Source organism: Triplophysa rosa, linkage group LG11 (assembly GCF_024868665.1).
Source record: "Triplophysa rosa linkage group LG11, Trosa_1v2, whole genome shotgun sequence".
Lineage (NCBI taxonomy): Eukaryota > Metazoa > Chordata > Actinopteri > Cypriniformes > Nemacheilidae > Triplophysa > Triplophysa rosa.
Window position 1 is genome coordinate 2,625,291 of NC_079900.1, and position 14,110 is coordinate 2,639,400.

A 14,110-nucleotide genomic window follows, 5' to 3' on the forward strand; every position below is an offset into this window, starting at 1 on the left:
TATAAATAAAGTTGAGTTGAGTTGAGAAGAATAACTGAACGTTTTTGAAGACCATGTTCTTATAAATCCTGCCGATCATGTCTGACAGCTCTCATTACTCGCATACAAATTCATACTGTTTTAACTATGAGTGCTCCAAAGACATAGAACAGGTGCAAAAATCGTAAAACTGCAAAATGATTCATCTCAAAACTAATTGGGGTCCGTACTGCTTCACAATTACATTTTCAGGCCAAACGATGCAGATTAAAAAAAATAAAAAATGGAAACAAATGGAGAAAGAAAATGACATGACTGAACAGTTATTTAAGATTATACATTAAACAATCAGAGAATTCCCATAAAGAAATGAATCGGTGTTTTGACCAAGAATAAGATGCACACTGAGGTCTGTGAATCCTCTCTGAACCAACATGTGAACAAAATTAACCACAGAGATCTCAGAACACGCATTTCTGTTTCACAAGAGAACAAAATTTACAGACTTTAGATTTACTAGAGAACTTTATGTCCATAACATGAAACTGGAATGCAGTGAAACACAAAGACAAACACGCACGCCCTTGTCGTTCATCATTAGATCTATAACATTTGCCCTCAGAAAACTTGCGCAATGGAGATTTTAAAGCTTTTTTGAACATTGAGCTTTTCAATGAATATATCTTATTTATTTTGACTAAAAGATGCACGTATATGTCGGCTACAGAAAGCCTAAGAGTTCTACATCTAACAATATAAATGTTACATTACTGGTCTGTATTATGCCCTGTCAAATTGCACGAGATCCGAGCGCATTGTGATTTATTCTTACGCACACTGAAGGGCCTGTCAATAAAGTAAAAGAGAAACTCGTATGTGCTCGTGACGCATGAGGCGCTCTGCTCCTGTTGCGCGCGGCTGAATCAAACGCGTGTGCGCGTGGAGAGAGCAGCACCTCTCTTACAGGATCCAGCCGGGTCAGGTCACCTTTGTATAGAGGAAAACACTAAAATCCTAATGATATATTTCTTAGGTAAATGTAAACAAATATATGCTTACATTTTGTGGAAGTTTAGCCAAATAAAATTTGAGCGTCTCTGCGAAAGAGAATTGCGCATAATGCGCGCACCACGGATAACTTACTAGTGCGCTAGTTTACACGGGGATTGGGAATGAAGGTGATGCCTTACTGGTTGTTGATGCTGGATCTCAGACAACGAGACACCGAATTTCTTACCGATTTGGTTTGAAACAGGAGTTTGGTTATCTGGCGGAGGCGCACCGATGCATCGCATTTAAGGTAGGGCTGGATTTATAAAAGCTAAGAAACTAAATGAAACGGGTTGATTCTCTACAGCGTGTTTTGAGTTTTTGATAAGTATTTAAAAGGATACAAGTGATTGACAGACCACTTTGAATAACTTTCATTGCAATAACGCTTTAAACTTATAAAATAATCGACACTTGGTAGCGTTTTATCTGATGCATTAAAACAATAAAGGTATAAAGAGCTTATTGTAAGTTGCACTTTTGATGCAAAGTGCTTGGCAATTGTACTGTTGCCATGGTTACGCTTTCTGAAACTTCTATCCGCAACCGGCTTTAAACGCTATACAATTACGCACTGTGCAGCGTTATGAAAATGAAATGACTTTATTAACCCTGGGTGAGGGTTCACGACACCATGAGGGGCGTCAGACCCCCTGAGATTTGCCGTTTGTATAGAGTCATTCTGCTCACTGGATGAGATCCCTGCTGAACAAACAATACAAACTCTAATGGTTTCCATTACAGATAATCATTACGAATGATGATAGTGTAATGTGTTTTGGGTCTTATTCCACATCCGCCACATCCCACCAATAGAACCCAACACATTACCAGCAGACACCCACAGAGATCATTTTAGTTTCCATTCCAAACCAATACAATTCCCATTATAACCATTAAATGCATGAGAACTTCCGTGACATTTTCCATTGTTTTGTCCAGCAGGGATGTCCTTTGTCATTGTCTGAGCGAGCACTCATGCTTATTAAATAAACTGTCTGTGTATTATGGCTGACTGTCATATATGAGCCATGGAAATAGAAGATGCGATGTGTCACTGACATTTTCTCACTCAACGAGTGCTTATTGCACAGAAGCAAAGTTAAATATTCACAGGTACGCTGAAATGCAGATGGTTCATATGAATTAGTGTCCACTGGACTGTTTGTACTCATAGCACCGACATCGTTTCCCTTGTTTCGATTTATGGTCCAGCGGATATCTAAGGCACTCATCTATTTGTGCAACACATTGTGTCTCTCTGTTCCCTTTGCATGCCTCATGTAAAACGAGAGTGCCACTTAAAGTCAAGGTCATGCAAAAATATACAGTAACTCACCTGAAGAGTAATCATCGGCCAAAAATGTATATTCTTTTCAGTTGTCAGTACAACACAGATATTTTGAAGAACGTTGGGAACCAAAGAACACTGAAACCCATTGACTTCCATCGTATGAACACAAAAACAAATTTCAGACATTTCTCAAAATATCTTCTTTTGTGTTTCACTGTGTATGCAGATCTTTAACACGCACGAGGGGGAATAAATGACAGAATTTCTATTTCTGGGTAATCTACGGACGACGATAGGGAACAAAATGATTGAGTCTTTACAAATGTGGGGTTTATAGTTTATTAAATGTACTTTATAACATATTTAAAGTTCATTTAAACACGTCACTTGTGTTTTTAAATACACATGTTTTTTTGTCTTCATTTTCTTGTTTTCAGCCTCTTGATGACTCCAAAATCAGAAGTTCTTCGCCAAAGCTGAACGTGCGTCCCAAGATGGCAACCCGGGGTCCCACGTGGAACATGTCAACCTTCGACATCTTAAATCGATCTGAAATCACCAACGTCACCCTAAACTCCAGTGAAAGCTTTCTCTCTGAGGACGAAAGCACCAAAGTCATGGCCGTGATATACCTCGTCGTGTTTGTCCTAGGTTTGACGGGAAACTCTTTGGCTATATTCGTGGTCCTGCGTTACACTAAAATGAAGACGGTCACCAACATGTACATCTTAAATTTAGCGGTAGCCGACGAGCTGTACATCCTCGGACTTTCATTTCTCACAACCCACAACGTGCTCTCGTACTGGCCGTTCGGCAACTTTCTGTGCCGTATCGTGATGTGGGCAGACTCCATCAGTCAATTCACCAGCACATTCTGTCTGACAGTAATGAGCATTGATCGCTACATGGCCGTGGTGCATCCCATCCGCAGCACCAGGTGGAGGCGGCCCAGCGTTGCCAAGGTGATAAATAGCATGGTATGGGCGCTATCTTGTGTTCTGACGCTGCCCGTCATTATTTACTCTGACGTTCAGCCCGATCTGAACACCTGCAATATGAGCTGGCCCGAACCGCGTGACGTGTGGTCCACCACCTTCATCGTCTACACCGCCGTCTTGGGCTTCTTCTGCCCTTTGCTGGTCATCTGTCTTTGTTACCTGCTCATCGTGGTGAAGGTGAAGTCGGCCGGGGCGCGGGCCGGGCTCTCCAAACGTCGCAGATCAGAGAGGAAGGTCACGAGGATGGTGGTGATCATAGTAGTGGTGTTCGTCCTGTGCTGGTTGCCATTTTTCATCCTCAACATCATCAACCTGATCCAGACTCTGCCGGAGAACAACCTCGTCACTGGCGTCTACTTCCTCACCGTCATCTTGACCTACGTCAACAGCTGTGCCAATCCGCTTCTCTACGGGTTCCTGTCTGATAACTTCAAACAGAGCTTCCAGAAGGTCCTCTGCATCCACAGGGCGAGCGGGGTGAGCGACGGCCGCCTGGGTCACTCGCACCTGAACAGGAGCCGTCAGAATGACCCGTTCTTCTCTCCAAGGAGCTCTGAAAACAATGAGCACGCGCAGAGCTATCAAGTAAGGTCATCAACGATAAAACACAGAACATACAACACCTCTCAAATCAAAGCATGAAAATTATATATCGACGCTGTCGGACTTGAACTGCCACTTTACAGGAAATTAAACAATGTGTTGTGAATGTTGACAAGCACTTTTCAATAGCTTTCAATGGTTAAATATTTCCAAAACTCACAGACAAACACGAAGGGTGAACAATAGTAATGATTTATGGAAAATAATGTAATGAACAATAATAATGAACTATGGAGATATGAGGTTTCAGTCTGACAGTAACGATATATACGTCACGATAAAGATATATACAGTATATGAAGAGTTTGGTTCCAAAATGAGATTTTTTCTAAAATCATGTTTTTTTTGTGCATTCCAATTATTTCAATCAAGCTGCAGTTGGTTTGTTTTGATTTAAGACATAATAACTCAAAAAATACAGCAAACTAACACAATAAAAACATGATAACACAATAAAAACATGATTTTGACATTTTAAAAAATGGAGTCATCTCATTTTGGAACCAAACTCTTCATATATACACAGTATGTGTGTATTATAAAGACAAGGGTTAGAAATAAACCAGGAATAACAATAACTAAATTCTATACCTTTTATAATATACTATTATACAATACACATTAAAACATATAATATACTTACTGCACATAAAATACTGTCAGACATGTGTATTGCCTGTCTCACATGGGGTGGGGTGTCCTGGGTAAATCTTTAGGACAGCCTTTAATGTACATCCCAAAAGTGTTCAGGATTGAAACTATAAATATATACACATACATATATTATGAAGACCAGAAATGTTAGAATTGTACAAAAGACACCACCATAAAACCAACATGAATAGAATATAGAATAGAACATACCATGGTGTGTTTGAATACTTGATTCTGATTGGCTGGAAAGTGTAATGCACGGGTAGTTCAGTTCGAAATTAACCTGTGAAAATAACCTGTCTGATCAAAAATTACAGTGTAAACATCAATAACAGCTTTAACTTGTTTATTGGCAAAGGAGCGTGGTTTATGCGGGATAATCCACGGCTAGCCATGCATTAAAGGATTTTAATGCACTTTGCAGAGAGGTTCTTGGCCTGACGTCGTGCATTAAAATCCTATAATGCACGGCTAGTCGTGGATTATCCCTCACATATAATATACATTATGCACACTTACGGAAACGCTGTTCAACATGTGTATTGACTCTCAGGTGAGGTACAGTAGGATTTCCTGGATAATCTTAATAAACATCAACAGACTGGTTAAGAAGATTTCCACTGAATGTATAACAAATGTTCACTCACTGATGTTTTGTTTCTATTAGACATTTCATTAGTACTATCACTCAAGAGGAAAGAGCTCTTATTGATTTCCGTCATAAATGTCAGGCTTATCAGAGCAAACATTAGAGTAGAACATCAATAAATCTTAATCAATAAAGCCATCACACCTTAAACGTCCGATTATAAAGCACCAGCCTGATTCAGAATCACATCAACACAGAAATAACTTTTCTCATGGAGCGTCTCTAAAGGCTGGTTAACGCCAGAGCCATTGAGAGAGAGAGTTGCGTCAACTCCGTAGACTCCACTGAAACAGTTTTTTCACAGCAATTGTGGTTCACGGAGGCTCTCAATAGTTCCCGGAAGTTACTAGAAACAGACCGATTGTGACGAACTTTTAAGCCATTTAAAGACGTATGTCTTGTTGAACTTGTGCTGTCGCGACTCTCTCTCTCTCTCAGTTTCTCTGGTTAACGTTATCTAACATGACAAACATTTAATTGGCTGGTGGTTTGAGAATGTGAGGTAAAACACCAGTCACTTTCATGAACACAACACAAACCATTTGTTGGTGTTTATGGGGTCAGTGGAATAATAAACAGCAGTATTAATAAACAACACAACAGCATTTATATTCAATAAACACCTTTGTATACACGTAGACCAATTCCAATATACATTAAATAGAAGATTTTGTAGATAGTTGCTATGAGTAAACATACATATTATTATTGTTGTTGTTTACTGAAATCAGACATTTTTATTTTAGACTATTGGTTTGGAGACCGGGCGCTGTGACAAAACGGAAAACCACCGACCCGGACCACAAGCGATGAGCCAGTCCATATAAGAGACCACCATGCGTGTGGGAAATCTGAGGGATGGATGTTTGAAACGGTCTTGTTTTGTACAAGCGTGCATCTAGACATTCCTCCACAACAACACAGGGCATATATGGAGTTCAGCGAAGGGACCCAGAGAGGTTGGTAGCTGTTACGGAAAACATTTCGTTGGATCTTTGACAATCGGTGGTGGTTTCACATTTTTGTTAGACGCTCAACGTCTCTTGGTGGATTTCCAGAATTCCCTGCGGATGAATCTGAGGATATATGAGAAAATACACATCACTTTTAACTGACACGTCACATTGGACCCAGTTCCGCAGGAGATAGCAAATAAATAATCGTTCATTTCAATGACTTCACACATTGATCTAGACTTCTGGATGGATGGTTGCATTCAGTTTCAAATCCAAACATGTGTATCTTAAAGTGTATTTATCATAGAAACAATTCGGGTAAGAGTCACATGTCAACAGTCAGATGATTTGCTTTATTTGTTGAGCTGTGTATTGTTTATGATGTTGTAAAGTTGGGTGTTTTCAATAGAGATCTAGTGAAAGGGTGTCAGGGGTTTATTTACTGTACATAATGCTCACAGTTCTATGGGGACTTCAACACGTTTCATTAGTCCGTCCGTCCATCATGACTTGTTTCTTACCTTGAAACTGTTTTCCGTGTGTTTTAGTAAACGTGTATATATTAGAGAATAGCTATCGAAGCGTTTTGTTTAATGTTATAATTTCTGAATGACCTCAACATCACGACAGATGCGATAGGCCTATTTGCAGTTTGAGACAGGGTCAACTTTTATGTGCTTTATTCTCTTTACATTTACAGTGACAGTACACACCGATTTACAGTTTAGCCATTTCGACTAATTGTCAACTGTAGCTCAGGGGCAGGCGCGACTCAAAACTCCAGAAAACTTCAAAACAAGGACGTTACAAAGACAACAACACACATTACACACCAGCAGTCTATAGGCAAGACCAGAATCTCTCAGTATTCAGAAAGTGGACTTTAGCACTGAGTTTAACATAAACATTTAATATAAAAATACTGGAATCTAGAGAGAAACCCAGCTCTCTGCTTCATACAAGACATCACGCAACCGCTTCGAAGAAGACTTTTTTGCCCAAATCTAAAGGCGCATTCACACCAGGAACACATGTATTAGCATCCACACCGACGGACAATCGTTTTTTTAATGTTTATTCTCAAATCCAACCTAGAATATGTCCATATTTGACTCAAGCATTGGTTAAAAAATATCACTTAAAAGACATTAAGTTCACATGTGCAGAAACACGTGATCACGTGTGTTTTTTGAACATTCTTGGGTGAATCCCATGGGTTTGTCATATGTAAAACGTGTTGCGATATGTCTCCACATGTGATCACGTGTTTTTCACAATTTTTTTCTTCCAAAAAACACATTTCGCATGTGCTTTTGTATATGTAAAACACATGTTGTACACGTGTGAAATCCACGTGTCTTTTCTGCAAGGGACGGTGTGTACTGTGCACGCTCTTTAATTCGGGATATATTTTGATTGGCTGTCAAAATGTAATCACCTAGAACTAAACAAAGACCCCAACGGTATCCACCCTCTGTATAGTTATAGTTGTGGTGTGGACTGCGGTGCTATTCTCTTGAATTCACAATGATTTTTAAATCTTTAGTTGTTCTTTGCGTGCGCGGGCTTTAAGGTTGTATTGCAATATCCCATGATGCATCACAACACGCTCCGTCCGGGGTGAGACGAGACCATGGGCTTTAGTAATGCCTCCGAGTTGGTTCCAAACGGACTCTCCTTAACATTCGTTCGGAAATGTGCTTTCGGCGACAACTAAGGAAATTCGAGTCTTTCGTGAGATTAAATGTTCTGCTGTTGCTCTGCTTCAGCCAGTCAGCAGAAAGATTCATTGCATGCTGCTTGCAAAACGCCAGACAAGCCCTTTCATGAGCTTTCCCAAACGCTACACTCATGCCATCGACCCAACCCAACAACTCACTTTAGCATTTCTGTTAAACCATCTCTGTTGCACTTTGCACACTATAAACTTCAGCCCGTTAGCACATTCCTGTGCGTCTACACATATTCAAGCACTTTTACATTTTATTTTATGCATATTCTTTAAAAAATGTTTGCATTTAAATGTCGCATCTGGCAGAAGCTTTCACGCAAAGTAATGCATTCAATACTAGAAAATATAATACTCTCACATGTAAACGTGATACAGTCACAATACACCATTATAGTTTTAGCATCAACAGGTCACATGCGTTTGTTTTGAGTCTAGTCACATGTTTACAGACGGACCCGCTACCTTGAGTTGACTTGTTGATGTAAGAAAGACCAGTTTTCCATCCACAGCCTTGACAGACCAGTTAAACACATTTCACTCCGTCCCCTCATCCACACGTTACCTCTCTCTCTCCTCTGTTTCTCTCTGCCCTTATATTCACACTGTTTACTGATAAACTCAAGGTGAAGGAGCCCGCAGGTAACACCTGTCTTTTGTACATCCAAACCTTATACAAACTCTCAATGTCAAACCAGAGGACATTACCCAGCATGCACCGGGACATAAAATCCATCTGTGCTAAATATTCCAGTTTGGTTTGTTTGCATGGAAATGCTGTCTGTGAAATTTGGGCGAGTAAAGAAAAGGTTTGTTGCTCTACATATAAGAGGAGGTCCACTTCATGTCATGTACAGAACGGTCCAAAAAACTAGGGATGCTTTAATCGGTATTGCTTTAGACAAAGTCGTGGGTTCGATATCCAGGAAGCAAACATACATATAAAATCAAAGCCGGAATGCACTGTAAGTCGTTTTGGATAAAAGTGTATTTACAGTATTATTAATAATTCATATTATTAAATAATGCATTTCCATACATTGGAACCAAGTGCTTATCATTTTCAACAAACGCAGCAATTTCTTACGTATTATTCCATATATTGTGATATATTAATAGTGTATTATTCTACACATTTTCAAAGATATATTCCATTGTTTATTATATTAATGTATTAGTCGTTAGTTATTAATAGTTAAAGGGATAGTTCACCCAAAAATGAAAATTCTGTCATCATTTACTCACCCTCAGATTGTTTCAAATCTGTATAAATTACAAAAAAAGATATTTGAAAGAATGTTAGCAATTTTCAGTTCTGGGACATAAAAACATTATTGTATTTTTTTTTGGTTCTGCTGAACACAAAATGAGATATTTTAAAGAATTTAAGAACACAAACAGTTCTGGGGCACATTTAACTACCATCTAATGATTCCTACTATGGTAGTTAATGATGTCCCGGACCTGAAAACGACTTACATTCTTCCAAATATCTTTCTCTGTGTTCATCAGAAAATTTTAAATAATAAGTAATAATAAGTCATTTAAAATCATGTAACTTATATATGAAATTACATGATGACAGAATTTTCGTATGGAAAAATACATTAACTTTGCATAAGGGATATTACATGAAATAATCTGTATGACGTATTGATGTTTGTCATCCTGCAGTGACATCATCACGTTGCTCTGAGGTCAGCAAAACAAGTACAGAAGAGAAACAAACACACACTGAACTACAGTAACACTGAGCAAAGAAACCATACACAAAGCAGAAATCGTCTTAAAAACGGCGAGCTGTATCATGACAATAAATCATTAACTTTAAAGTCTGTGTGACCTGCAGGTATACTAAACGAAAGGCAAAGCTGTGTCCTTTGTGAAGTTCACCTGCGAGACTGGACGAGGAGACGCCCATCTAAGAGATTGTTTTCTGTCACCTGAACCCGCTGAGAATGGAAAAGGCTTTTTCCCTTTAAATTGGCCGGTTTAGCGAGGCGTTAAACTCTATTGGTAAGGGTTTATGAGGAAATGCAATTTCAGGTGCCATTAAACAAATAAGACTTTTATATGGCCTTCATTTAATTGGAATAGAAAAGGGATTGTGGGTTATTTCAGGAAGCTGTTAGGAAATTGTGTTGGTCTGAAACGGAAATAAATATATAGAGGACGCATCCTGGACCTTGTCCCTCTCAAATGGCCTTTTAAAGGGATAGTTCACCCCAAAACAAAAATTCTGTCATCATTTACTCACCCTCAGATTGCTACAAACCTCTATTTCTTTGTTCTACTAAACACAAAGGAAGATATTTGGAAGAATGTTAGGAACTGAGCAGATCTCGTCCCCCATTTACTGCCATAGTAGGGAAAATAAATACTATGGGAGTCAATGGGAGACTGAGTGAGATCTGCTCGGTTACTGACATTCTTTCAAATATCTTCCTTTGTGTTTAGCAGAACAAAGTAATGTATAGAGGTTTGTAGCAATCTGAGGGCGAGCAAATGATGACAGAATTTTCATTTCTGGGTGAACTGTCCCTTTAACAAAAACGTACGGTGCCAGATTCATAGAGAACTTCACAATAACCAAAATCGATGTTTTTTTGCATTCAGGACAGAAGACAATATACCGTATAATGGAAATAAGGCCACTTTTTTCATTATTCAATTTAGTGGAATGTCCTCCCTTTGTTTTAATGAAAGCATGTACACGATCTGATACACACAAGCAAATCTGAGGACGTTTCAGAATCTTAAAGCGAACAAAATATGTCTCTGACAAAAACAACTCCATTAAACAAGGGACATTGCCAGCAGGGTTTAAGGGCTGTATTTATGAAAATGGTTCTGAGAAATCATTCCTGTTCTGAGCTCAAAGCCATTAAAGCAAAATGGAAATTACCTGGAAGTCTTACCTGAATAAGCAGCGGTTTGGTTTGGTCAGGTGACTTGACCTCAATGCCTCAAGAAATAGTTCAATTATAGTTGTCTAGTGCAGCCTATACATGGAAAAGGTTCAATAATGATGAGAAAAGCTGACATTAAATCACAATAACAGAGTACACAACGAGTATAGGTACATATATATTACATTATTCACTTCACTTTCACTTCACTTATTATAGCTAAATGAAAAACAATAATAAACTGAAAATGACATCAGGCCACTATTTCTTTCTTAAATAAAATGTAACCCAATTAAGTTTGTCCGTTTATCTATTATTATTACTTTATTAGTCCCTTGAGGGAAATTTGTTTTGGGCAATACAGATAAAGGTACACCTCAACTACTGTTTACGTTGTAGCTGAGCATACAGAGCTGTAAGCAGAAAATTGTGATGTATGTAAACATGTTCTATCTTACCAAGACCAGAACACAAAATATTAGTTTAAAGTTATGTTCTTATTGTTTATAAGAAACGTGATATGTTCGAGATATGAACCAGACTGAATGCATAAAGTATTCTTTAGTCGGTTTAAAATGACTTATAATGATCCTGTGATCAACACAAGTGTGAAAACTGAGCTGCCCACAAGTGGGGACAGCGACATCTAGTGGCCAAAACTGGGATCATTTTTATTTTTTTCCAATAAAACGCGTTTTTTTTTGTTTTTTCACAAGCTTTTCAAACTTTCACGCTGCTTGTATTTTAATCTAGTTTTACTATAAAAATATACAGAATGATAAAGAATTTCCTTGAACTGTTGACCATATTTCTACATACTTGTGGACGTCAAAAGAAACGTACATTTCTACAGAAACTAAAGCTTCGTTGTGATGGATCCTGGATTTCATACTACAACATCCTAAAAACCAGAATGCTAGAGCAAGTCTTCTTACAGTTTTTCTCAATTGCTAACACACAATTCATCAAACAATTCACCATTTTCTGACAACTGTAAACACATTCTCAGAACAATACACCAACTTGTACAAACCCCACACAAAAAAACGTTCTCATTTAGAAAACATAAACACAACATAATGAACTGAAGTGTCAAGATGAAACTCAAATAGCACACATTTATCCATCAGTCAACATTCAGTAGCAAAACTGATGACACACCGATCAGAATCTCGGGATCATATCAACAGGAGCTCATCCTAGAATCATCTACACGGCTTTATACGGCTTACTGTAAACATACAGTATAATTACAGTACACACTTTATATGAGAGAAATTTCACTATTCTGTATCCAGTAAACTGTAGCACGTTTACACCCTCAAATGTGTGATTGTCAAGTTTACAAATTTGTTTTTGTAGCCTTTTTACCTGTTCCGTATTTTTGCAGAAAACAGTATACTTTTACTAAATTGGGCCAAAGGTGCAGAGGATGCCCTATTTTTTTTACATTTTTTACCGGTTGACAAATCGCTTCACTGTATTGTTTCCTTCATATTCTCTGTAAGTCGCTTTGGATAAAAGCATCTGCTAAATGTCTGAATGTAAAAGTTATTTGTGCAGTTGTGTACCGTATTGTGTTGCATGACCAGTTTATATTGTTCTTTGGTTTTTGAACTTCTCTTGTCTTGTAAGATCATCTTCATCTACTTTACAGAAATGTAATGTTTTATTTTTATTTTTTCATAAAGCTCATTCTTGCACTTTTGCTCTTTCTGCACTCTTTTATGTTGTATATTCTCATTTTTCTTGAATCTCAATGAGAGGTTTTAGTAACAGTGTTTTGAATTGATCTCACCAGTGTCTAAGACTATGTTGTAGTGTGGGTGTTTTTGAGGGCTTGTGTGTCATATCTGGGGGAAACGTTTGGTTTTCCAGCCAGTTTGAATGGTTTTGAGAAGAGAGCTTTGATTTGACCTAAAAATAGGATGTTTGGGGATTTGTGTTTACTGTTTTGAGAATACGAGGCATAATTTCAAGAAATGTGTTAAAGCAATCGGGAAAAACTGTAAAAGAGAAAAACACATCACACTTAACCACCACCAGGTGAATGACATCTGAATTGTTTTTGGGATTGGCAAAATCCAATTAATAAATATAATCAATGAATTCATTAAGTAAACTACAGAAAGTATCTGTTATTATCAGTGTTGGGCAAGTTACTCTGAAAAAGTAATTAATTACTAGTTACTAAATACATATTCAATAGTGTAATTAGATTACTGTACAAATTACTCTCTCCAAAAAGTATTTAATTACTTTTTACTAATTACTTTCTGTATACATCAACCTTGATTAGTTAAGTGATTCAAGGATAGACATGAAACGGCTCTTAATTTATTCAAATAAATAATATTAAACTACATAAAGTACTCGTTATTAACTGACTAACGTATTACAAATGTGAGAAAGATACATTAATGCATGCATTTTAAAGATCAATTACATCTGAAGTAGCTGTAATAATTTCAGAAAAAACAAGAGTAATCCCTTACTTTACTTTTTTAAGGGAAAAGTAATTAAATTACAGTAACTAATTACTTAGTAGCTAGTTACACCCAACACTGGTTATTATATGATGTCGTTTAATACATTCTTAAGGATAAGATGAATTTTCCCTTACATCAATCTTAAAGCAGGTTACAACATCAAGAAATAAAATGTGTTTCTCAAGTTCTCTGTGACCAGATTTAAAACTAAAAACTGAGACACAGTCATTACACAACCGATAATCTCTACAACACATATTGGTTCACTCAACGTGGACGATTCTACGTCAACTAACTTGGAGATGCAAAGCTATTCAAACAAGTTCGTATGTTGCTCAAAGCACACGGCACGACAAGAAAACCAAACTAAATGTGTGCTTTCATGGCACGCTTTTCCCAATGTCCCGCAAACTGCGTGCTTCTTAGCTACATTTACTGTATGTGTGTTACATAAGCCACTGACAAATATTCTATCACAAATGTGCTGATAAAAAATGTATAACAACCAAAAAGCATCTTTGTTCATCTCACAGATGAAAGTGATCATCAGAAAAATTAGAGAAGCGTTTAAACTATTTTAAGGCATTTTGATGGATGGATGTATTTATACATTTATATCTATATACTTACAGTATATCTACAGTGTATAAAGCATCTCAGAGCAATGGTTGACTGTTAAAACTCTCTAAGAAACTGCGTCTGTAACTTCGTCCATTAAAGCACTACTAATAAACATATCAAGCACTACATTTAAAAAGTGAAGTTCACTAATTGACCCGCCGGTTGGCTGGCATGCTGAC

General features: G+C 37.6%; 1 protein-coding gene across 1 annotated transcript; it reads left to right on the top strand.

The window, feature by feature from the left end:
* The first annotated feature begins 913 nt into the window (after positions 1-913).
* On the top strand, positions 914-10,128 carry sstr5 (somatostatin receptor 5). The gene is made up of 3 exons (XM_057347261.1): positions 914-1,279; positions 2,761-3,906; positions 5,974-10,128. The coding sequence occupies exons 2-3, from the start codon at positions 2,818-2,820 to the stop codon at positions 6,052-6,054; spliced, it is 1,170 nt and encodes a 389-aa protein (XP_057203244.1). The 5' UTR covers positions 914-1,279; positions 2,761-2,817; the 3' UTR covers positions 6,055-10,128.
* Positions 10,129-14,110: the final 3,982 nt, after the last annotated feature.